This window comes from Triturus cristatus, chromosome 2_1 (assembly GCF_964204655.1).
Source record: "Triturus cristatus chromosome 2_1, aTriCri1.1, whole genome shotgun sequence".
Classification (NCBI taxonomy): domain Eukaryota; kingdom Metazoa; phylum Chordata; class Amphibia; order Caudata; family Salamandridae; genus Triturus; species Triturus cristatus.
Window position 1 is genome coordinate 715,547,041 of NC_140581.1, and position 23,916 is coordinate 715,570,956.

General features: G+C 44.6%; 1 protein-coding gene across 1 annotated transcript in view; it reads right to left on the bottom strand.

Moving 5' to 3' along the window:
• Positions 1-23,916, bottom strand: part of DTWD2 (DTW motif tRNA-uridine aminocarboxypropyltransferase 2) — a 576,220-nt gene that overhangs the window by 279,336 nt on the left and 272,968 nt on the right. The window contains exon 5 of the mRNA XM_085632651.1: positions 3,286-3,478. Within this exon, the coding sequence (XP_085488777.1) occupies positions 3,286-3,478 (193 nt within the window). The remainder of the gene's footprint in view (positions 1-3,285; positions 3,479-23,916) is intronic.

Here is a 23,916-nt window from a genome sequence, read left to right on the forward strand (position 1 = left end):
TCCGCTCCCCTTGCCAAGAGTCGCCTTACTTCTTCCTCCTGACTGCTGTCAAGTGGCCAGGCTGCAACTTTACCTGCCCTTGCCAGGCTGCTCTGCAGTAAGCAAAGCCCTTCCAGGCCCAAGGCCCCAGTACCTCTAGCCCTTGAGGTTCTGGTGCCCCTAGGATCCTTCACTTTGCTGTTTTCCGCCTCCTGCTCCCCTCCCAGGACCTACTTAAGGGAGGGCGCAGCACGTCAGTGCAGCGGACGCAGACAGAGGGTGTGTTGCTGGCACGCCAAAGGTTTGGCATGTCTTTGCCTGCCCGTGCCTGGACCGGGCCTAGCGCCAGGTACCCTGGCCCTGCGGACACCCAAAGATACTCCGCCACAGATCTCCGTGCCCTAGTCCTCGGACGTAACAACGCTGCCTCGCATCTCCCCACTCCACAGCGGGACCTTTCACCTGTGCCCCAGGATCGACCGCCCTCGCAGGATCCCAAATTACGCCATCCCCACCGGCCGAGACCCCACCGGATCAACTCAGATGTCTCTATCAACGCCAGATCATTGTAAAAACACGCCACCGAAGTCTGGGACACCATTTCTACCATCACACCTGATGTGACCTTCATCACAGAGACCTGGCTCACCCCTACGTCAGCCCAGACCTCGCCACAGCAACACCCAGAAGCTACAAGATGAAACACTGCGACCGCACCAACAGGCAGAGAGGCGGAATTGCCATCATACACAAGGAAGCAATCATCTATGTGACTACCGAAGATGAAACAACGCTGTTCAGGGAACACCTGAATTTCCAGCTCCATACTGATGACAAAACCACCAGAGGCACCCTCACATACAGCACCCCATGACCACAAAGCGGCCTCAGCGCCGCCATCACAGCATTCATCATCCTGCTCACCATCGAATCTGAACACTTCATCTTCTGGGGAGACTTCAACTTTCACCTGGACGGCCCCCCATATACCAACTCCACCAACCTCCTGGAACCCATGAACAACCTTGGCCCCATACACAGAGCTGGTCACATGCTGGACCCCAACTTCACATCCAGCAGCTGAATTAGATACAGCCACACCACGTAACTCACCTGGTATGACCATTCCATCATACTTTGCCAGACTAAGGAATTCTTTGCCATCGTCCAAGAGTTCACCTGCCCATCAGCCACAGAAAACTAAATCCCTTCCGCACAGGAACTCTGTGGCGCTTTTGCAGACCACTTTCACAACAAAATAGCCACCATATACAGAAACTTCGATCCCCAAGCCACCGACCACCTCAGCATCCCCACTCCCACGAAGAAGCTGCCGACCACCGGCTCACCACATGGGAACGACTCAGCACTGCAAACACCAAGGACTTAATTAACTCTATCCACTCAGGAGCACCCACTGACCCTTGCCCCATCTTCTCTTCAACCTTGGAAGCGAAAAGAACAGTCACCAGTTCACCGCCATTCTCAATATCTCTATCACCACAGCCACCTTCCCCGATGCCTGGAAACATGCAGCGGTCTGACCACTCCTCAAGAAACTCTCCGCACACCCTAGCGACCTCCAGAACTATTGCCCCATCTCGCTGCGCCCATTTCCAGCCACAGTCCTCAAGAAGGCCATCAACCTCCAACTCACGAACATGTGGAGAGAAACAACCTTCTAGATCCCTCCCAATCAGGATTCAAAGTAAAACACAGAACCAAGATGGCTCTGATCACCACGACAGATGACATCTGCACCCTAGCCAACAGAAGGGAATCAGCCGTCCTGATCCTTCCTGACCTCTCCGCAGCCTTCGACACCGTCTCCCACGACACACCCATCAACCAACTGCACCAGATCGGAATAAAAGATGACGCCCTCAGATGGATAGCATCTTTCCTCTAGGGATGCACACAGATGATTTGTCTCCCTTCCTTCACCTTACAGCCCAAGTACACCATCTGCGGAGCCCCGCAAGGCTCATCCATCAGTCCCCTCCTCTTCAACATCTACATAACACCGCTAGTAGACATCGTCAGAGCCCACAACATCATCATCTCCTACGCCAACGACACACAGCTAGTCCTTTCACTTTCAGCAGACCCCACTATGACAAAAAACAACTTTCACAACTGCATGAAGTACGTCTTAGCCTGGATGAAAGACACCTGCCTGAAACTCAACACGAACAAAAACGAAATACTAATTTACGGCAGCCGCACCTCCCTCTGGAATGATTCCTGCTGGCCATCTGAACTCGGACCCACCACCACTCCGAAAGATCACACCCGCAACCTCTGCATCTTCCTGGACAGAGAACTCACCATGAAACAACAGGTCAACGCCGTCTCCTCAGCCTGTTTCCACACACTTCGCATGCTCTGTAGAATTTTCAAATGGCTACCCACCAGCACCAGGAAAATAGTGACGCAGGCCCTCATCACCAGTCATCTGGACTACAGCAATGCAGTATATACAGGCACCACCGGCAAACTCATGAGAAGACTCCAGACAATCCAGAACACAGCAGCCAGACTGATCCTCAACCTGCCCAAAAGGACTCACATCTTCCAGCACCTGAGAGACCTCCCTTGGCTCCCCATCCAGAAGAGATACCATTTCAAGCTCCTGACCCACGCCTACAAAGTCCTCCACCACCAAGGACCGACATACAGGAACCACTGCCTCAACTTCCACCAACCACCCAGAAACCTACACTCCGCTCACCTTGCCCTCGCACAAACACTGCACATCCGCAGCTGCCACACCAGAGGATGATCCTTCTGCCACCTCACCGCCAACGCCTGGAACGCCTTTCTCCTCCACCTTAAAACAGCACCCTCATTGGCAGACTTTAGAAAGGGACTCAAGATCTCGCTCTTCGACTGAGACCCAGAGCCCAGTGCCAGGATACCCTTACGGGTGAGAAGCCGCGCTATATAAGAACAGTGATTGATTCAATATTTGTAAATTCATTTTTCCTCACCTTGAGTAAAAGTGCAGTCTGTAGACACTTTCCCCACATAATAACTGCATAAGCACATGAGCTGACTTTTGCCCTTATAATTAATTCCTCAGAACATTGCACTCACCCTTTGAATTTAATGCATTATTTTTGGAATTAATTTTAATTTTCCCTTCCCTTGTTTTGCATAGTACAAGTCACGTTGTCACTGTATGTACTCTTCTAGAGCAAAAAAGCTAACTGGCCGAAGTGTATTAAATCGATTTAAAAAAAGAGTTATTGGCGGCCTCTGTGGGCGAGTTACCTTTTTAAAAAGCTAAAGCTAATGGTTTCTCACCTGTTTAGGAAGCCGGAAGATACAGTTCCTGTAAAAAATATCTTTGGCCTGACTCCATGTTCCATCAATGATTATAATGGATGATGGGGAAGAGGATGAGAGCGAGGCTACTTCGTCTAAGTTATCGGCTTCAGATCCAGGATACAGGATTAATGTTCCAGGGCGTCTGCACACGGCCGCTAATTCGGGGTTCCTAAAAAACAAAAGGCAACATAGAAAAAGCGATTTGATGCCATCATTGGCCTGATAATGAAAGTCCATACAAGTTACCCTTTAAAGGGCCGGTGTTTGCATTTAACTGCTACTGGAAAGGTACTTTTATACGATTTATCTGCAAACATAAATAGCATGTTCTCATCTAAAGAGAACAGTTATTACTCTTGAATATGCACTGTGACTAATGCTTGACTATTTCATGGTTGTCACATGCTGGAAATGATGCACATTCTTTATTATACATTTCTCAAAACATCTCTTCTTATGTCTTGTAAGAATGGGCACATGGTTGCTGTATCCCTACACATCTTTGCTCTGCACTCACGAGTAGACCGACAGGCCAAATGGCCTTTCTCATTTCCATTTCCCCTTACTTGGATAAAATCAAGTCATTAGGCATTTTTGAGGGTGTTCACTCTGTGAAGCGGTGCCACAGAAATCTATTAAGCAGTTCATTTCTGGACTACGTTTCAAATATCTTCTTACTATACACCCCACAGACAGCCATTTTAGTTCAATTGACATTTTACATCAGTCTCCAGGGTGGCTGCTCGACCGATACTATACGAGGATGGGTCTTCCTTTTTATTGATCTGTGTCTCTTTAAGTAATGGTTGATTGGTTAGCCCTACGAGTTCCAGTTATGGGCAGATGCCACAAGACTCAAGCCGCACCCTACTGATGAGGCCGAATTGGCCGAAACCCTTCTGGGGTTGCTTGTGTTCCTGTTCAGAGGGGTCGTGATTCAGAGGGGCCCTGACCTGGCAGTTCGAGTTGGACTGTTTCCACTGGAGCAGGACGACCGCTCATTAGCAAATAGCTGGTTCCTGTCGGAAGTGAAAGGGCGGGCATAAAAAGATGTGGCCCAAGCAATCCACGCATCACTTTTCAGTTTATACAGTGCAACAACCTGATTGTGACAGGTATGCCCAAACATGGGTCTCATGCTCATATGTTCTGTGTAGTCCTTGAGATGGCTACCCCACACTTCTTTGAGCTGTTATTTGGGGTTTGTGAGGAGAATCAGGAGCTAAGCATCTGCAGCTGTTACTTATCACAGAAACTACAAAGTCCATTTTTGGCTTGCCACTACTTTTACTTCATAAACTTTATTTATTTTTAAAACTGTAGATACGTCACAATAAAATATAAATATATAAAGTATATTTATTTTTTATTGTGACGTATCTGCTGTTTTGTAATGAACCTTATTACTGTATCGGGCCTAATAGGGTGTTGCATGGCAATAGGACCCACAACATGTAAACTTTAGACGAAGAGCTACACTTCAGCTCAACTGCCTGAAATCCGCAGGAGAAAACAGAAATATGAAATATTATGGCAGGAGTCTGGTATAGTGAGAAATATTTCACTAACTGTCATCTGATACTCAGACATGGAGACTTCAAGCTCTCATTTAAGTTTAGAAGTGTTCTGGATTGGCGTATACTGAGAAAGGGATCCTAGAGATTAGCTTGACAGACACTTCTGAGTTGTGAGTGGATCTTTTGGAAAACACTTACTATGTGATCGCAGTGGAAATCAGTGCCTGGAAATATCTCCCAATCATTTAGGCTTCTTGCCTATTGTGCAGTTGGTCATTAAGCATTCCATACCCTTTTGTGCTTTGTTCCCTTCGGTTCCTTGCACCTTCAGACCCTTTGTCCTTCCTACATGTGATACCGCTAACTTACCTTCTCAGTCCTTCCTTTGCTTGCTTCACTCTTCTTGTATTCATTGCTCTTCAACAGGTGCTGCCGCCCACTATCCTGATAGCTTCTCCAATGGAGTACTAGAGCAAATCCTTATAGTATAACCTTACTAAATCTTGAGATTAGGAAGGTTATACAACATCAAGATCTTCAGATTAGCATACACCAGTGATGGTAGTTAGATAAATTCAATTTATTTAGTGTGCTCTCCAAAAAGAAGAGAGGAGGAGGTAAAGAAGGGAGGGAAAACTCTTACATTCGAAAAGGAGTGGACAATAATAACAGGGTAAATAATCACAGGTATTCAGTTCGGGCAAGTACATTTCTAGACTCGGGTTCGTGTCTAAGTGATGCCTAACATCACCACGATCATAGCCCAAGGCTGGTTGCAGATATAAAGACAAAGGCAGAGCTCTGTACAGAGCTAAAGTGGGGCCCCAGCTGATGGTTGCATTAGCATCAGGCTGTTTTTCCAATCACAAGGCGCCTGACATTTAGGCAGAAAGGGGGCAAATATTTAGCAGCTGGAAAGGTATGGAGAAGTTTAAGAGGCTTTTAAGTATACAGCTGAATGAATTCATATGCTGAGTTCCCACTTGCCTTCAGGTTATCTTTTCTTCTTCCAAATGAGAAATGGAGAGGCAAAGTAAATCATCTATCAAAAAGTTCATCCAAAAAGTCCAAAATATCTTGAAGGAAAACTCCAAATGGCCGGACTCAGGCATTTGGATGTTTCCTTTAAGAACATTTGGACTCTTTGGAAGAATTTTTTGATAGAGTATTTACACTGACTATTGTTGCCTCTTAATTTCATTTTTCAATGTAACTTTAGGTTGTGGACAACCGACTCAAGGAGGTGAGCAGTAGGCAAATGAAAAGAGGGATACTCTTTGGATAGTGTGATTGAGGGGGCTATGGTTGCCAGATGTTTTCCTCCTCCTTAGACAAAGCTGTAACAACTTTGAGACTATCCTTATATGACCACCAGCGGAGTGTTCTTCAGCTGGGGGTTGTGTTTTGGTGCGGGGATGTAGTCGACAGTGCTTCAGATCTTTGGCTGCTATATCAGATGACACCTCCATGGTAAACATTATATAATCGTTCAAGGTCACCACATATGTGTCTTTAATAGTTTTTTATCCTCCATGGTGGTGACGACTTTGCAATTTAAGAGGTCCTATTTAATGTACCATCTGCGAAGTGGACAGCCAGAAATTTCTGCCTTTTGATGTTTGTGGTATATGAGTATCCTGCCTAAACTGAAATGATATGACTTCAAGGAGGAAATACTCATTTTTAGGTTTCGCCTAGCAGCGCTTGCGCTGTCTCTTCCAAACATGCTGTATTCAGGTTTCCCGCCCATCTTTTGAATTGGCTCCTGTTACTGTCCTTTCTAAATGGTTGCTTTTGATTTGTGAATAGGCTTAGTAGTCCCTCCCCAGTACTGCCTTTTCTCTTTTTGCAACCTCCCATTAGGACTGGCCCTCTTGCATGTGATGTTACTCAGTATGTTTTATTTACAGTCTGTGAGTACTATTTTACAAATGACTTTCTCCTAGCTGCTGTTGCAGGAACAACAAGCTCTCCTGCTTCACCCTACACATGTAGTGAGGAACGCCTTCATCTTAAAAAATGGCGGCTGCGCCTTTCTTTTCTCTGGCACGGCTCGCCAAACTACATTGTTGCACTACTATATTCTATTAGAAAGCAGAGCGGCACAGGCTGCGTGTTGTGCTGCTTATGAAAAGCTTACAATATTGAAAAAATAGAGTTGGGCGAGCCGCGTCATTCTTTTCTCTGGCGCGGCTTGCCAAACTCTGTTTTTTCAATATTATATGCTTTTAGTAAGCAGAGCGGCACAGGCGGCATGCTGTGTTGCTTACCAAAAACTTACAAAATTGAAAAACTAGAGATTGGTGAGCTGGGCCTTTCTTTTCTCTGGCGCATGTCGCCAAACTCTATTTTTTCAAAATTGTACGTTTTCAGAAGCTGCGCAGCACGCCGCCTGTGCCGTGCTGCTCACTAAAAACATGTTATATTAAAAAAATAGAGCAATCGGTCTCACATTACTAAAAGGTTGAGCTATTGGCGTTGCGAATAATATTGCAATGCCAATACCTCAAACTTTCAGTAATGCGAGACCTATTACATAGCAAATGCTTGTTCCTCGTTGCTGCCAAGAAAAATGCTACTACAGGTTGTGATGAGCAGATTTGTAGATATAGAGGTTGGCGAGTCCAATTCAATGTGTCCTTTGGAATTCATTCTTCAAGGTCATCAAGCATTTGTAGGTCTTGTGTTACACATTATAGGTATAACATACTTACTAATAGAGATTTTAAGTCAACACTCAGCATCAATTGATATCTTGTTGCACTATTCAAATTTTTTCTTCTGCTCGTAAAAGCAAACAGCATGGGAAAATGGTTCAGACAACTTAGCAAAAAGCTGGGGCAACATTCCACTCCATCCGGACGCACAGCGTAAATTCCATATTGTCTTCACTCACATACTCCACAAATGTATCCAAGTTTTCGTATTTTTATTAAGCAAATTCCAAAAGTTCACTTATTTATCTCCACAGTTATTTCTGTCACATGCAGGGCAATATGCGTATAAAAGCGTTTCTGATGCCACAGATATGCCCATCCAGGCCTTTTTCTGGGACATGACGATTATACATCAAACATTCTTAAAAGTGGATCACATAAACCCAATGCATTTCGAGCTTTTAATTGCTCTTCCTCAGGGGTTCACTGTAAACATTAAAACATTGAAACAATAACATTAGTTCATTATTTTCAGACCACTTAAAAACAGCTGACTTTAAAATAAATACCCATTAGCATATTTGACTGAATGTATGACGTTATCCCTCTAAACACACAATTGTATACTCAACACGTTGTACCCAGAGAAACCCTCTTAGCCATTATGTGTTTAACCTTTGCTCTATGTCCCCAATTATCAGTATTTCAAAATGACTTATCCCCGTGGTTCACCGAGTACACCTAAATAGATCATACCTTCGTGCAACATTGTCATGTTCTCTTTCAAAGGGGTTTTCACCTTCTAACGCCCAACGGTAATAAATACCCTCACGCTGTTGCACCTATTTAAAAAAACGTGCACTTGACTCCACCCCTCCCTTTCAACCAATCCCGTCACGCAGACTACCTACATGACTACAATTCCCAACAACCACTATTGAAAACGCCTGATATCTCGCTAACTCCTGGACTTCTCTGCAAAACAATCATGTGTGCCCCGCCCACGCTCGTTTGTCAATTACACATCAGTAACATATTTAATCTATACATGCAATATTAGCATTTTCACAACATGACTTAAAGCTAATGTGATAACGTGCTGTTTTAGTTGTTATACAGAGCTGTTATTCTGGCAATCCTTTGTGAATTTCTCAGACAACTTAGGCCATTTGATAACTGCACTGTGAGTGATATCATTCTACTGTCACTTACCATTCCAGATGACACAAACTGCACTCCATTATCAGTTGTAATCACTCTTGGAATCCCTACTTCCATAAAAACATCTTGTAAAGCTCTCATCACATTCTCTGTTGTAATGTATTCCATAGTCTTAACAATAAACCATTTACTATGGTAATCAACAATGACCAGTAAAAATCAGGACTGTCTTCCTAACTTCTCCACTGGTCCAATAAAATCCATTGCTAAATATTCCCATGGTTTCTCAGGAATTTCCATACAACACTGTGGCGGTTCTCTCACTACCTTGCTCTTATCACTGTTGGAACACGCTACACAGTCTCTCACCTTTTCCTCCACCTCTCTATCCATTCCTAGCCACCAGAAAAACTGTCTCAACCTTTTATTGGTCAGACTTCTGCCCAAATGTCCTTTGTGTCCCATATCAACTAATTTAGCTCTTAGACTGCTTGGAGGAACCACACGCCCAGCACGTAACACCTTGAATCCACAAACACTTAATTCATCCTTGACCACACCATATTGTATCATTATTTGACTATCTTCACCTTCTTGATGCTAATCACCAGCAATTAAATCTTTCAACTTATTATATTCATCATCTTCCACTGCAGCTCTACGCCAATCATCCTCAGTTAAAGCAAATCCAGTAAGTTCACAAATATCCAAATTAACATTATCTTTTCCATTCTTGTCTTGCCAATCATCTTCAACAGGTATACGGGATAAACAATCCGCAACCACATTTATCTTTCCTTTAACATATACCACTACAAAATTAAAATCCATTACTGATAACAACCACCTTGATATTCTTGGTGTCACCCCACCTTCAAGTCCTTTACCACATTTGAATATAAACAACAAGTGCTTATGATCAGTTTTAACTGTAAAGGGTAAACCCCACAAATAATATTTGAAATCATTTATCCCCCAACAGCACGCTAAAGCTTCCTTTTCTATAGAAGAATAGTTCCGCTCTGCCCCTAGCAACCTCTTGGAAGCAAATCCTACTATTCTTTCTTGACCATCCACTCTCTGGGACAACACCGCCCCCAATCCCACATTGCTTGCATCAGTGGTTACAATTGTTTTGTTATTTACATTGAAATGATGCAATGCTGGTGACATACTGATAGAAGCTTTAACATCAGTAAAAGCAAGTTCACACTGCTTCCCCCAGTCGTACGTAGCTGCATTTTTCAACAATAATCTCAAAGGTTCAACATTTTTCAGTAAAATTGCTTATAAACTTAGAGCAATTCTCTACAAGCCCTAAAAAGGATTTTAACTGCTCCTTATTTTGAGGCCTAGGTACTTCAGATATAGCTTTTATAATTATTTTCTTAGGCTTAATACCCGTAGCAGAAATTTCATGTCCTAAATAGTCAACTATATATTTTTTTATCCGACACTTTTCTTTTTTTATGGTCAGACCATGCTTATCAATTTTTGTTAATACTTCATCCAACATCTCATCATGTTCTACCTCAGATCCACCAACCACCAATATGTCATCTTGAAAGCAAAGAACCTTTGGATACCACTAAAAATCCCTTGCATCATCCTTTGAAAAACAGCCGAAGCTGAGGCAAGTCTGAATGGCATCCTCAGATAACGAAAAGCCCCTAATGGAGTGATGAATGAAGTTAGTGGTCTAGATTGTTCATGCAAGTTCACTTGATGATACGCCGATGACATATCGAGAACACTGAACCATTTACCACCTCCCATCATAGTTAGCATCTCAGAAATATTGGGTAATGGTTGTCTGTCCACCCATATATTGCGACTGAGCTCCCTCAACTCTATGCATAGACAGATTTTTCCACCATCCTTGAGAGCCACAACCACTGGAGATAACCACTCCGAAGATTCAATTGGCTCTATAATTCCTTGCAAGTAGCGTATCCAGTTCCTTTTGCAACAGTTCTCTCATCAAGTGTGGTATGGATCTTACCTTGTGTACAACTGGTATTGCTTTTTCCTTCAAAATTATTTTATGGGTAAATCCTTTTAACAATCCCCATTTATCAGAAAACACACAAGGACATTTCTGTAATATATTCTCCCCTTCTGCAATCTCTTGCACACTAGTTTCAAACACCATTACAGGTTCGTCAGCATTCGGATTCGGGATAATATTTAAATCTTTCTGATGTCGCCAACCAAGAAGATATGAACCATCACTTGTAATATACACTCTCCCTCTCACCATGTTGTTCCTGAACCCAATATTCATCCATCTCATACCCACGATCTCTATCCTCTTGCCACCATATCCTACAGCTGTCATGTCAGACGTTTGTAAATCTTCCATTCTTCCTTTGAAACAATCCAAGTAGGTACTTTTACCCACAAGAGTAAACAAACTTCCTGAATCAACCTTAATCCGAACATTCACTCCATCAAGATTTACTTCACAATTAGATTTTTCTAATTTAAAGCTGCTTTCCATTTTCACTTTATCATCACTTCTTTCATGCGCACATGTATCCACCTCACTCAGAGGCTCAACAATCTGATAAACAACATCATCTCCTTAATGTTTTCACACACATCCTCTATCATTTTAATTCCTTGTACCTGTGGTCCACTTTTTGTTCTACAAACGTTAGCCAGGTGACCCCTCCTACCACAACTCCTGCAAATTACATTCCTGGCTGCACACCAAGTACTTGAACCAATGTGTCCAGGACTTCCACATCTATCACAAATTATATTTCTCACGTCTCTCGAATCATTCACCAACATCTTTCCTCCATACACTCCTGTTTAACCACTGATACTTGCTCCATTATCCGTCCTCACATTTATACCACCAGTTTTAACTTCCTTTTTTTTCACTTCAACAACATTTTCCTCATTGACTTTCTTCACTTTTTCACCTCCCGACTCCATGCCCTTGTGCCACAAGGCTGCATTTTCCATGCTTTTAGCAACGTGAACAGTCTATTCCAAATTAGAATCTTTCACCAACAATTTTTCCTTGACACGCTTGTTGTTTCTACAACGCACAATTTGATCTCTAATCAAACTTTCTGTCAAATCATGAAATTAACACGTAACATCCATTCCCCTCAAAGCTGCCACATAAGTTAATATATCCTCATCTTCTCTTTGCACCCTCGAAAATAATGTATGTCTTTCAAATACAATATTTATCTTGGGTACAAAACATTTGTCAAGCATCATTAAGGACATATCAAAAACATTTGCAGCTTGACCATCCCCCACACCTAACGATGCTTCAGGCAAATCATCATGTATTCTCCTGCCCTCAGTTCCTAGATGGTGTAGAAGAACAGCTTGTCTCCTAACTGGTCCATATACTCTCATATCTGTTTCTAAAAGTCACATTTGCACCTGGAAGAATATTTAGTTTTATGACAAAAGACTATTAGAAATATATTTCAATCACAATGGTTTTGACATTTGCACCCCAGGCATAGTGGACACATCTGGGATGTGGACCTGATAATATGTTTGATGGGTTTGACGGCAAAAAAACTGCAAATGTTGTTATATTTGTGTAGTAACAGTAGCACTTTATTCTAGCTTACCCTATTTTATGGCTGGTCGTTTTTTTACGGGTCATGATGGGGGAGGGACACTGCGCTATAATCAGACATTTAAAGGCATTGCATTATAGGTAAGAGTAGCAGCATTCATCATTATCTTCTCATTAACATCTCAGACAGTCGTATATGCTGACAATAATTTTGCTGTAGTCAGCAAAAAACAAAAAGGCATGCAAACGGACACACAAACTCATCTGTCTGTACATGGTGACAGCCGAGGAGAGGCTAAGCTTTTAGCGAGAAACTTTCTTAACAAGCTCCTTTAGGCTTGATTAATATCAAGTAGATCAAGAGCTATTGGGTATTGTGAGTGTCCTTCATGATAGTGCATAGTACTCGCTGAGAAGAGTAAACCCATAGTTTGTGTAATTGGAGTAGGGCACCGTAAGTAATGTCAGAATCTCTGCTGGGTCACTATCGGGTGATCTATAAGTTACCACCGTTGTTGCCCTCGCTACAAATAGTAAAAAAAAAAAAAAACCCAGCTCAAAATACTTGTGCTATCAAAGGATTTAGGTAGAATGACTTACTTCCTCAAGGGATAAGTGCTGCAAGCAGATCTATGATACCTCTTGTCAGACGGTTGCCTCATTTTCATTAGTATCCTGGGCGACTGATCGAGGAATTTAAAGATATTAAGTGCAACCACACCCTTGAAAGTTACCTCAATATTATTAAAGTCCCGGCCGATAGAAAATTATATATTCAGTTTAGATTCGGCAGCATGCCCATTAATTTATTTACAAATTCATGGCTGTCTAACAAAGCATTACCAAGGGGATGTCCCTGTTGTTCCTCTCCACAATAATCTATTGCTCACTTCCTTTTTGCATGCAAAGCATACACTAAACCTAGGAGTAGATGGCTCTCTCCTGTTTGTAGAGAACTTGGCACTCGCGATCACAGAGAGGCTCTGCGTATACTAAAATCTGACGCAAGACCTCTATTTGTGTGTGCTATCGCAAAATACCTGGGAATTGCATGGGAAATCAGAAGAAAGGCGTTGAATTCTTCCAGGCCTAACCCTATGACCAGCATTCGTGTCTAAAATTCCTATTAAAATATTGCTGCCATAGCTGAAATTTGAAAGAGCAAGCAATATTGTTTAGTGTTCTTTTAAGGTTTTGCAATAAATGTTTAAAATATTTCTAATGCTTGTATTGCATAGACAGAAGACTGATCCATCTCCTCGATATATCCATCACTGCCATGAATCCATGTTGGAAATGCTGTCTTATTATAACAACTAATGTAACATAGAGCACTTAAAACATCTCCACCAAAACTTGGCTTAAGTAGGAAATGTATCTGCAAGTCTGCCTATGTTTTAGCATCGGGATTGTTTGCATTTATGAGGACGATGAGATGTACATACCTCCCGTAGTTTAATTTTATGTCTATTTTTATCCTCGCAAGTTTTTTACATTTAATGCTACCTTTTAAAATTGTACAACTTTTATTAAAGAAGTGCATCTTTTGATGTATATTGACATATACATAACTCATTCTTTGATTCTGTGTCTTTTATGGAAATTTTTACCGAAATAAAGATTTGATGATGGTAGTATGCTGGTCTTCACAACACTTGTCTGGAATCAGAAGCAGCGTTGCTGGGTTGAGCAAAATGCACCTCTTAATTTGAATGTTTTCTGCTCATTGTCAGTGAAATTGCTCTCCCTCCCTCGCAGCTCCACCATTAAGTGAGGCCTTCCCCCGAGCCCCTGCACTCTCAAGTGTTAGTGTTCGAGGCCCTCCTCCACCCGCAGGTTTCACCTGCGCCTCATCCCTGGTGGTCCAGTGGACCTCTGTCTCCATTCTCTCACTCCGCTTTTTCTCTCCTTTTTCACTCGTTTTTTCCCCTCACTTCTATCACCCCCCTTCACTCTCCTTCTAGGTCTTTCCTCCATTTTCTGTCGTTTATCCCTTCATTTCAAGCTCCCCCTTCACTCTCCTTCTGTCTTTCCTCCGTTTTTCACTCGTTTTTTTACCCTCATCTCAATCTCCCCCTTTCACTCTCCTTCTGTGTCCTCTGTGTCTTTCTTCCACTCTTTCTTGCACTTTTGCTGCCTTATTTGCACTTTTCTCTCTCTTTTTGCCTTTTTCCTTTTGCCTTTTTCAGCCTGTTTTCCACTGCCGCAGCTGCCCCTGCGGCCCCTCCCACCAGCATGACCAGTGTGACTGGCCCAATCCAGCTCCCCGCTCCCGTTTCCCAGCCCTCCCTGACCCCTACTTAATGGCGGTCGCGCTGCCGGCGCGCCAAAGGCAAGCCCGTCTGGGCCCATCCACGACCCGACTGAGACCAGCGCCAGGAACCCTGGATCTCTGCACCGCCAACGCTAGGACCCAGCGGCACTCCATGCTCTCAACCCGGGCTGCAACAATAACTGCAAGCTAGCATCACTAGCCGACTCCCACGGACCCTTCAGCTGTCACCGCTGCCGGCAAACCTGCAGCACCGCCAAGGCCACAGACCCAGCGCAACCCGCCATCAAGAACACAATCGAACCGAAGACCCTGGAATGCATCATCCTCAATGTCCGATCTCTCCACAAACACGCCACCGAAATCTGGGACCTCCTCGACAGCACCACCCCGGACGTTGCAGTCTTTACCGAAACCTGGATCAATACCACCTCGGGACCGGATATCGCCATCGCCATTCCCCAAGGATACAAGATCTCCAGGAAGGACCGCCCCACTCGCCCGGAAGGAGGAATTGCCATTGTCCAAAATCTTTCCCCATGTAATATGCTCTTTAGGCACCTTTTTCAAATTTTCATTCACCTTTCTACATTTATTAGCTACCGTCTCAGAAGGTGAATTGTTGGGAGCAACACTAGCTGGTTCTTCAGTTGACCATGCAACAGCAGCCTCACATTCAGACCACAAATAACTAGGGATTACAATCTAAAATAATATATTAAAATCAGCGAACAGCATCTGTGAAGGCACTGTCAGTATTTGAACTGCCTTATACCACCTCTCAGGCTACTCTCAGTTTGGGGGAATTTGTGGTAAAAGCATAAAGATCAGCTCTTGTCCACACCTTGTGTACTACATTTCCCCTATGTCCTCCTCTAATTGGGAACTCCAAAACTGTTCCTGATCCAATTTTGAATCACTAGGTGATCCCCTCACTTTAATCTCGGATTCCTTAATTATTCTTTTTGCTTGCAGTTCCCCTTTTCCATTTTTCTCTGTATTTCGTCAAACCACCCTATTCCCTTGGCTTCTCAATTAGATCTTTAATCTGAGCTCTCATAGTCATTAAACCCAAATGTTTTAATTCATGTAATTCTCACATGCTTCATCTTACTGATGTCAACCTCACGCTCCTTAGCTAATTCCTCTAGTTTATCATGTGCTTCATTTGCGCATCTTGCTGCGTCCTTGATGAAATATCTAATTTCGAAGACATTGTATGACAATACTCTATTTAAATCAATTGTCTCTTAGGAGTCTCTTGTACTACAATTGTAGTAACAGGTGGATCCCATTAGGTTTGAGAACCAGCAGGAGTATCTCTTTTCATACTCTGCAATGCTGTTATTGTGATTTCAGAGAGGGCGCTCGCTAACAATCACAGCTGTAGGTGAGCTCTGTGTCTGCCCGGCTATACTTTCTCCTGCTGCTCCCATTGAAGATACCCTACCAGGACCAACACCTGTTCCCTGTCAGTATATGGAGGCGGTGTGGAATTCAAAAGATCATTAATGAAATTATCTTCCTCATCCGTATCATGATTATGTTATTTTCCTTCACCTGTATTCTTTTTGTCATGAGTCTCTTTAATTTTTGCTGGGGAACCTCTCACACTCTCCATCATATCCTCCCTCCAACATTTCTCCTGTTGATCCCACTTGCTCTCTAACCACTGTCTAAACTAACCTTTAACTTGCTTTGTCATTTTCTATCATCTCTGAGGTCATTCAATTCCATGTGTTCAATTCCTGAAAACGGTGTAAGTCTAGGTAACTTTCTTTCTTTCATTCATTATTTGCCTCAAGAAATCTAGTTTCCTAGGAAACTATAAGTCTTCATCAGAAGCAGTAAAAGAATGCCATTCAGAAAATCCAGACACACGTATTAAACCAATGTCAGTCAGGATTTCGTATCCATTTCGTCTTCCCTCTGCAGGTAATTTCTGATCCTTAATAAAGTAGAAAAGAAACATTAGGCTTTTTCAAAAAGGCACCCTCTTTTTTTATTCAAATCGTTCTAAAAAATCACACAAAGCAAACTAGCGAACAACAACCAATCTAAGAGTGATTTTATCAAAGTCAACCTTTCACTACGTGGGTCTGTCAACAACCAACTATGATAGTGCAACTTTGTTACATCTCACCAATCACAGATCGGCTCCCTGGTTGACTTAACAATCACAGCATGTGAATGAGGAAAACAACTGTGGCTTTTTTTTTGCAATCTGGTACTGGTAGTCCTGCACTGAAAGCAAGAAAACAAAACTAAATCTACCAGGCTGCAAAAAGAAGCCAGGAGGGGGATGAGATTACCAAGCTCTCGTCCCAAAATGTATAACTTCGAATGGTCACAACCCTTGCTATCAAGAACATCTTTAAAATGTACGAATACAAACTTGCCACAGGATGCTAGTTATGCTATGATTGAGAAGTGGGACACTAAATTTGCTGGGCCCCTGCACTACTGATAGTTGTACATCTACTTTCCCTCTACCCCATGCTTCATCCCCTCCATTTTGTGTGCTCCTTGCTGAGAACAATTCACTGGAAAGATTCCTACTGAGGCACGCAGTCCTCCCTATGTAAGGAAAGGCTAGGGGCACATGCATACACTGATAAACAGTACAGCAGCACCATGCAAAGGACACAGGAGAAAATCGCAGCCACAGCTTTGTCAGCACAACACCAACAGGGAGCATAAGGCTCGGGGATCTCTGTACCAAACTGGTACTCTAAATCGCACCCATGTACTGTTACAAAATGATGTGATAGCACCATGGGTTGGGCGGTAACTGAGCACCATAGGAAAAGGAATATGCTTCTTACCAGTATGCATCTGTTCTTGGCATGTAGAGCTGCAGATCTATACACTTTTGCATAGATCGCCATCTGGTGTTGGGCCCGGATGTTTGCAGTTTGTTTTTCTTCTTGGACAGTCTTTGGAAGTCACGAGTTCGGTGACTCCTCCTTCGGTCCGTACTGCGCATGGGCTTCGGCTCCATCCTCAGATTGTTTTTCGCCAGCAGGGAAAAGATGGAGCGTAGTGATAATAGTAAGAAACCCATGTGTGTTGTATCTAAATAAGATAGACTGGAACGGATACAGGTAGCCGGGGAGGCGGCTGGGCGTGTATAGATCTGCAGCTCTACATGCCAAGAACAGATGCATACTGGTAAGTAGCATATTCCGTTTGAGGCATATGAGCTGCAGATTATACACTTTTGCATAGATTATATAGCAGTACCCAGCCCTAGTGGCGACCACCGATATCCGTTGCAGTGGTTTGAAATAGTGTCTTTAGTACAGCCTGGCCCACACTAGCTTGTTGTTTGGAGTGCACGTCTACACAGTAATGTTTTGTGAAGGTGTGCGGTGTTGACCATGTGGCTGCTTTGCAGATGTCATCTAAGGGTATGTTCCCTAGAAAAGCCATAGAAGCCCCTATCTTTCTTGTAGAGTGGGCTTTAGGTGGAACAGATAATGTTCTTTTTGCTTTGTGATAGCAAATTTGTATGCACTTTACAATCCACCTAGCTATCCAAGATTTAGAGATGGGGTTGCCTTTATGCGGTGGAGAGAAGGAGACAAACAATTGTTTAGTCTTTCTGAAAGGTTGCGTTTTTTGTATGTAGTACAGTAAAGCCCTTTTAACATCAAGTGTATGTAGAGCCCTTTCCGCAACAGATTGAGGTTGCGAGAAAAAAAACGGTAATTCCACCGATTCATTAAGATGGAAGGGGGAAATGACCTTGGGCAGAAATTTTGGATTTGTGCGAAGTATCACCTTGCTGGGATGTATCTGTAAAAAGGGTTCTTGTATAGTGAACGCTTGTATCTCACTAACCCTTCTAAGGGAAGTGATAGCTACGAGGAAAGCTGTTTTCCAAGTGAGGAACTGTAGCTCACATTTATGCATTGGTTCGAAAGGCGGACCCATTAGCCTTGTAAGAACTACGTTTAGATTCCATACAGGGGAAGGTGGTGCCCTGGGTGGAATTACTCGTTTAAGGCCTTCCATAAAGGCTTTAATAGCAGGCACTATGAACAGTGATAAATGCTGTCTGTTCTGTAGGTAAGCAGCAATTGCTGCTAGGTGTAGACGTATGGATGAATATGCCAGGTTACACCTTTGAAGATGGAGCAGATAGCATATGATGTGCTGTATGGATGCATCTAAAGGGTTGATTGTATTGTTACGGCAGTAAACAACAAATCTCTTCCACTTTGCGGCATAGCATGCTCGAGTGGTAGGACGTCTGGCTTCCTTGATAATGTTCATGCAATCAGGGGGAAGGTTAAGGTATCCAAATTCTAAGATTTCAGGAGCCAGATCGCAAGGTTGAGCTGAGCTGGGTCCGGGTGCCTGATTTCTCCATGGTTCTGGGTTAGGAGGCATGGGGACAGGTGCAGTTTTTGATGTGGTACCACCGATAGCTGTAGTAGTGTGGTGTACCACGGCTGCCTGGCCCATGTTGGGGCTACCAGAATGAGTGTGAGGGAGTGCTGTTGTAGCTTCCTTACCACTAATGGAATTAGCGGGAGAGGTGGAAAGGCGTATGCAAATTTGCCTGACCAGTTCATCCATATCGCATTGCCTTTGGACAATGGGTGTGGGTATCTGGCGGCGAAGCTTGGGCATTTTTTGTTTTCGTGGGTGGCGAAGAGGTCTATCTGAGGATGCCCCCACTTGTGGAAGAATGGGCGAATAACTTGTGGATGCAGTTCCCATTCGTGCATTTGCTGCGTTTGTCTGCTGAGCAGATCTGCCATGGTGTTTTGTATGCCTGGGACGTGTTGTGCCAGGAGAAAGATTTTTTGTGGAATTGCCCATCTCCATATGCTCTGTGCTAAGCGGGAGAGCTGGGGAGAGTGTGTCCCCCCCTGTTTTTGAATATAATACATTGCAGTCATATTGTCTGTGCGAATGAGGACTGCTTTGGCTGAAATTTGTTTCTGAAAGGATTTCAGGGCTAGAAAGATCGCCAATAGCTCCAGATGGTTGATGTGGAGTAATTTTTTGCTGTGGCGTCCATAGACCTTGCACTGTGAGGTGTAGAAGGTGCGCTCCCCAGCCGGAGAGCGATGCGTCCGTTGTTAGAATCACCTGAGGAACCGGGTCCAGGAACGGCCGCCCTTTGGAAAGGTTTGTGGTGTTCCACCACTGCAGAGAGTGATGGGTGCGGCCGTCCAACAACACCAGATCCGTCAGCTGTCCCTGGGCCTGGTTCCACTGCCGTGCTAGGCACTCTTGGAGTGGACGCATGTGGAGTCTTGCATGGGGCACTATGAAGATGCAAGATGCCATCATCCCTATTAGCTTCATAAACACTCTTGCTGGGAGAGAGTGCTGAAGAATGAATGTTTGGCGCAAGGCTTGTATGCTTGCGATTCTGGCTGAATTGGGATAGGCTATAGCTTTGGAGGTGTCTATAGTGGCCCCGAGATATTGCTTTGTGTGAGATGGTATGAGGTGGGACTTTTGATGATTCACCGTGAAGGCTAGCTGGTGGAGCAGTTGGATGGTGCTGTTTGTATGTTGCACACACTGGTTGTAGGACGCGGCTTTTATTAGCCAGTCGGCCAAGTAAGGGAAGACATGAATGTGTTGTCTTCTGAGGTGTGCTGCTACTACCGCTAGGCATTTGGTAAACACCCGTGGTGCGGTTGTGACCCCGAAGGGGAGAACCCTGAATTGGTAATGCTGACCGTCCACCACAAACCTGAGGTACTTCCTGTGAGAAGGGTGTATTGGAATATGAAAGTATGCGTCTTTCAAGTCCAGTGTAGTGAGAAAGTCTCCCTGGCAGAGGAGTGGGAGAACTTGTTGGAGGGTTACCATGTGGAAATGGTCTGAATGTATGTATGCATTTAGAGGCCGGAGGTCTAGAATGGGCCGTAGGGTCTCGTCTCTCTTTGGTATTAGAAAATACAGAGAGTAGACCTCTAGATTTTGCTGATTGACGGGGACCTGCTCTATAGCTTGTTTTTGCAGGAGGGAGATTACCTCCTGTTTGAGCAGTGTGGTGTGTTCTTGCGACATTATACGGTGCCTGGGTGGAATATTGGGTGGGGTAGATGTTAGTTCGAGACAGTAGCCTGACTGAACAATTTGTGTCACCCATTTGTCTGATGTTATGGTCTCCCAGGTGGGAAGAAAATGCTGTAGTCTGCACCCGACTGGAGTGGAATGGTCTGGGGGGAGCGGGGGAAAGTCATTGGGCGGGCGGTGTGGCAGAATGGGTGGTGTTGGTTTTGCCCCTGCCCTTATTATTGTTTCCTCTATATCCACCTCTTTGATAGCCCTTCGAGAAGGTAGTCTGAGGAGGGGACTTGTAGGAAGTAGAGGCGCTATCGGCAGAGTAACCTCTGCCTGTGCCACGAAAGGAGGAACGACGAAATGAACGTCTAGGGGTATGGGATTGTAATGCCCCCATAGACTTCGCTGTATCCGTGTCCTTTTTTATTTTCTCCAATGCTTCGTCAACCTTTGGACCAAATAGGTGTTGTTGGTCAAAGGGGTGATTTAATATAGATGCCTGGACTTCTGGCTTAAACCCTGAGATTCTGAGCCAGGCATGACGACGAAGCAAAACACTGGTGTTTATAGCTCTAGAAGCTGTGTCTGCTGCGTCGAGGGCACATTTAATTGAGGTGTTGGTAATGAGCTTTCCCTCCTGTATTAGCTCATGAGCCCTGTGTTTATGTTTGTCTGGGAGGTGTTGCATGATAGCCTCCAGCTCATCGTAATGTGCTCTGTCATAACGTGCAAGCAGTGCTTGCGTGTTGGCGATGCGCCACATATTTGCAGCTTGCGAGGCAATGCGTTTACCAGACGCATCTAAGAGCTTTGACTCCTTATCTGGTGGCGAAGCCTCCCCTGATGATTGAGAGTTAGACCGCTTCCTAGCTGTGGATACCACTAATGAGTCTAAGGGAGCAGGTCCTTTAATATATGCAGGATCTGTGGGGGCTGCTTTATATTTCTTCTCTATCCTGGGGTTTAATACCCTAGCTCTGACTGGGTCCTTGAACACCTCTGCAGCATGTTTGGTTACTCCTTTTAGCATGGGCAATATTGCTGTGGACTTATCTTGTATGTCAAAAGTGTCCAGTAGGAAATCCTCCTCAACTGGCTCACTGTGTAATTCTACCCCATGGTAGTGTGCCGCCCGCTGTATTAAGTGGTGGAACCCCAGGGAGTCCTCTGGAGGAGATGGTCTAGTTGGATAAATGTCGTCCTGAGGCATATCTGGTACATCGGGGTTGTGGTAATCCTCCCATGGGTCCGGTGTCCCTGGAGGTGTGGGGTCTAGTGGGGCGTCTACTGGATCATAATCTGGATCTCCATAATCAGGGTCTGGAGATGGGGTTGGAGAGCGGTGAGGCAAAGGAGGCGGAGATATGGGAGGTGGAGGAGGTGGAGAAGGTGGAGGAGGTGGTGGGGAGGGTACTCTGAAGGGAGATGTGGCAGAGTCCTTCCGTTTTGGCAGTGGAGGAGGATCTGGCTTGTTTAAATGTCTTTTTTTGGAAGACAAAGTTAAATGCTCAGTCTTTGGATCCTTTGTTAAAGTCTTTTGATAAGGATCTGGCGTAAATAGTTCTCCTGGCACCGAATCGTCTGTCGGTGCCGATGTTTTTCGGAGCCGAGGGCTTCGATGGTTTCTCCATGCCATGCTTTTTCGGGGCCTCCGATTTCTTTGGTGCCGAGGCAGGCTTCAGCGTCGGTGCCGAGGGATTTATGTTTATGTTTTGTCGGCACCGAGAGTGCAGGTTTCGAGCCCGATGGCTTTGGAGCCGAACTGGGTGTAGTTTTCTTCGGTGCCGAACGGTGTTTTTCGGCACCAGGAGTAGGCTGGCTCGAGCCCGAGCCGCCGGGAGACTTATGATGCTTCGACACGGGGCCCGAAGGTGGGGTGATAGAAGTTGTATGTTTGGTTTTCCCTAGGCCCGGAGGCGAAGGTGTAACCGGAGTCTCTTTCGGTACGGGAGTGGGAGGGGGTAGAGTACTCACGACCCTCTGCGCCGGTGTGAACTCCTCCAGGTCGGAGTCGTCGGCCTCGGAAGCGCTGACGATTTCTTCCTCCTGCTCGGTGTGCTGCTGCCCCGAAGCTCCGGTGTCGTCTCCGAAGATGTCAGGTGGAGCCGAAGTCGATGAGTGCGCCATGGTGCGTGGAGCTCTTCAATCCCGGATGGTCTTTTTCGATCGAAAAGACTTGCAGGCGGGGCAGTCTCGGGCCTTGTGTTCGGGAGAGAGGCAGAGGTTACACACCTGATGCAGGTCGGTGTGGGGAAATTTAGACCCACATTTTGGGCACTTTTTGAAGGGAGTCCTTTCCATCGGCCGAGACCGGAGTCGAGGGAGGCCCGAAGGCCGGTGCCGATGTCTGGAATCGAGAAGTGCCGCCAAGAGAGATGAAGAAGATGATTTTTGTCTTAAGAATCTCGATGGACGAGGATTTTCCGTCGAAGGTCGAACTGGAAAAGTTCAAAGCCAGAGCACGAAGTATCACATCCGAGCCCGATGGCGGAAAAAAACAATCTGAGGACGGAGCCGAAGCCCATGCGCAGTACGGACCGAAGGAGGAGTCACCGAACTCGTGACTTCCAAAGACTGTCCAAGAAGAAAAACAAACTGCAAACATCCGGGCCCAACACCAGATGGTGATCTGTGCAAAAGTGTATAATCTGCAGCTCATATGCCTCGAACATATATATTTCTCAAAAATATAATAAAGTGAGTGTTAAATCCACATGAAAGTGAACAGCTATTATTATTTACAGTGACTACGTATGTACTACATTGTACATAAAATAAACCACACATTTCATACATCTCCACGTACAACATTTCAACAAAAAGTACAGACACAGGTCGGGCTAACAGTTTATTAAGACAGTAACAGATCAGTGTCAAGCTGAGGAGGTAATGGCAGTCTATTCTTAGACCTTACCCAGGCAGCGCATACGCTTTGTCTTAGAGACACAATGTTCCTAGAATATGGGCTTTAAGCACCTCCCATCTTTTCAATTGGCTCCTCTTACTGTCCTTTGAAAATGCTAATTTTTTATTGGTGAATAGGCTTAGTAGTCCCTCCTTTCCGACTTTTGTATTCTGCCAAGAGGACTTCACCTGTTACATGTGCTCTTCCTTGTCAGGTTAGTCAGGGAATTTGGAGAGCACTATTTTTTTGTTGGCCTGGCTCTGCTCTTTTAAAGTGTTCTGTTTACTTTGTGCATGGGTTTCATGAATCACTGCTTCATTTACCATGCTGTTTGCCCATCTTAAGTGTTTATTAAGCTTCGCAGCCACATAATGTTCCTGTGCTGACACACCACAACATTGCTTTTTTTAAATGTTTTTTGCACCCGTCTTCGGTGTTTCAGCTTTGCTGCTACATAATCTCCCTGTGCAGCCCCCGCCACTCCCCCCTCACCCAACACTGCTTGT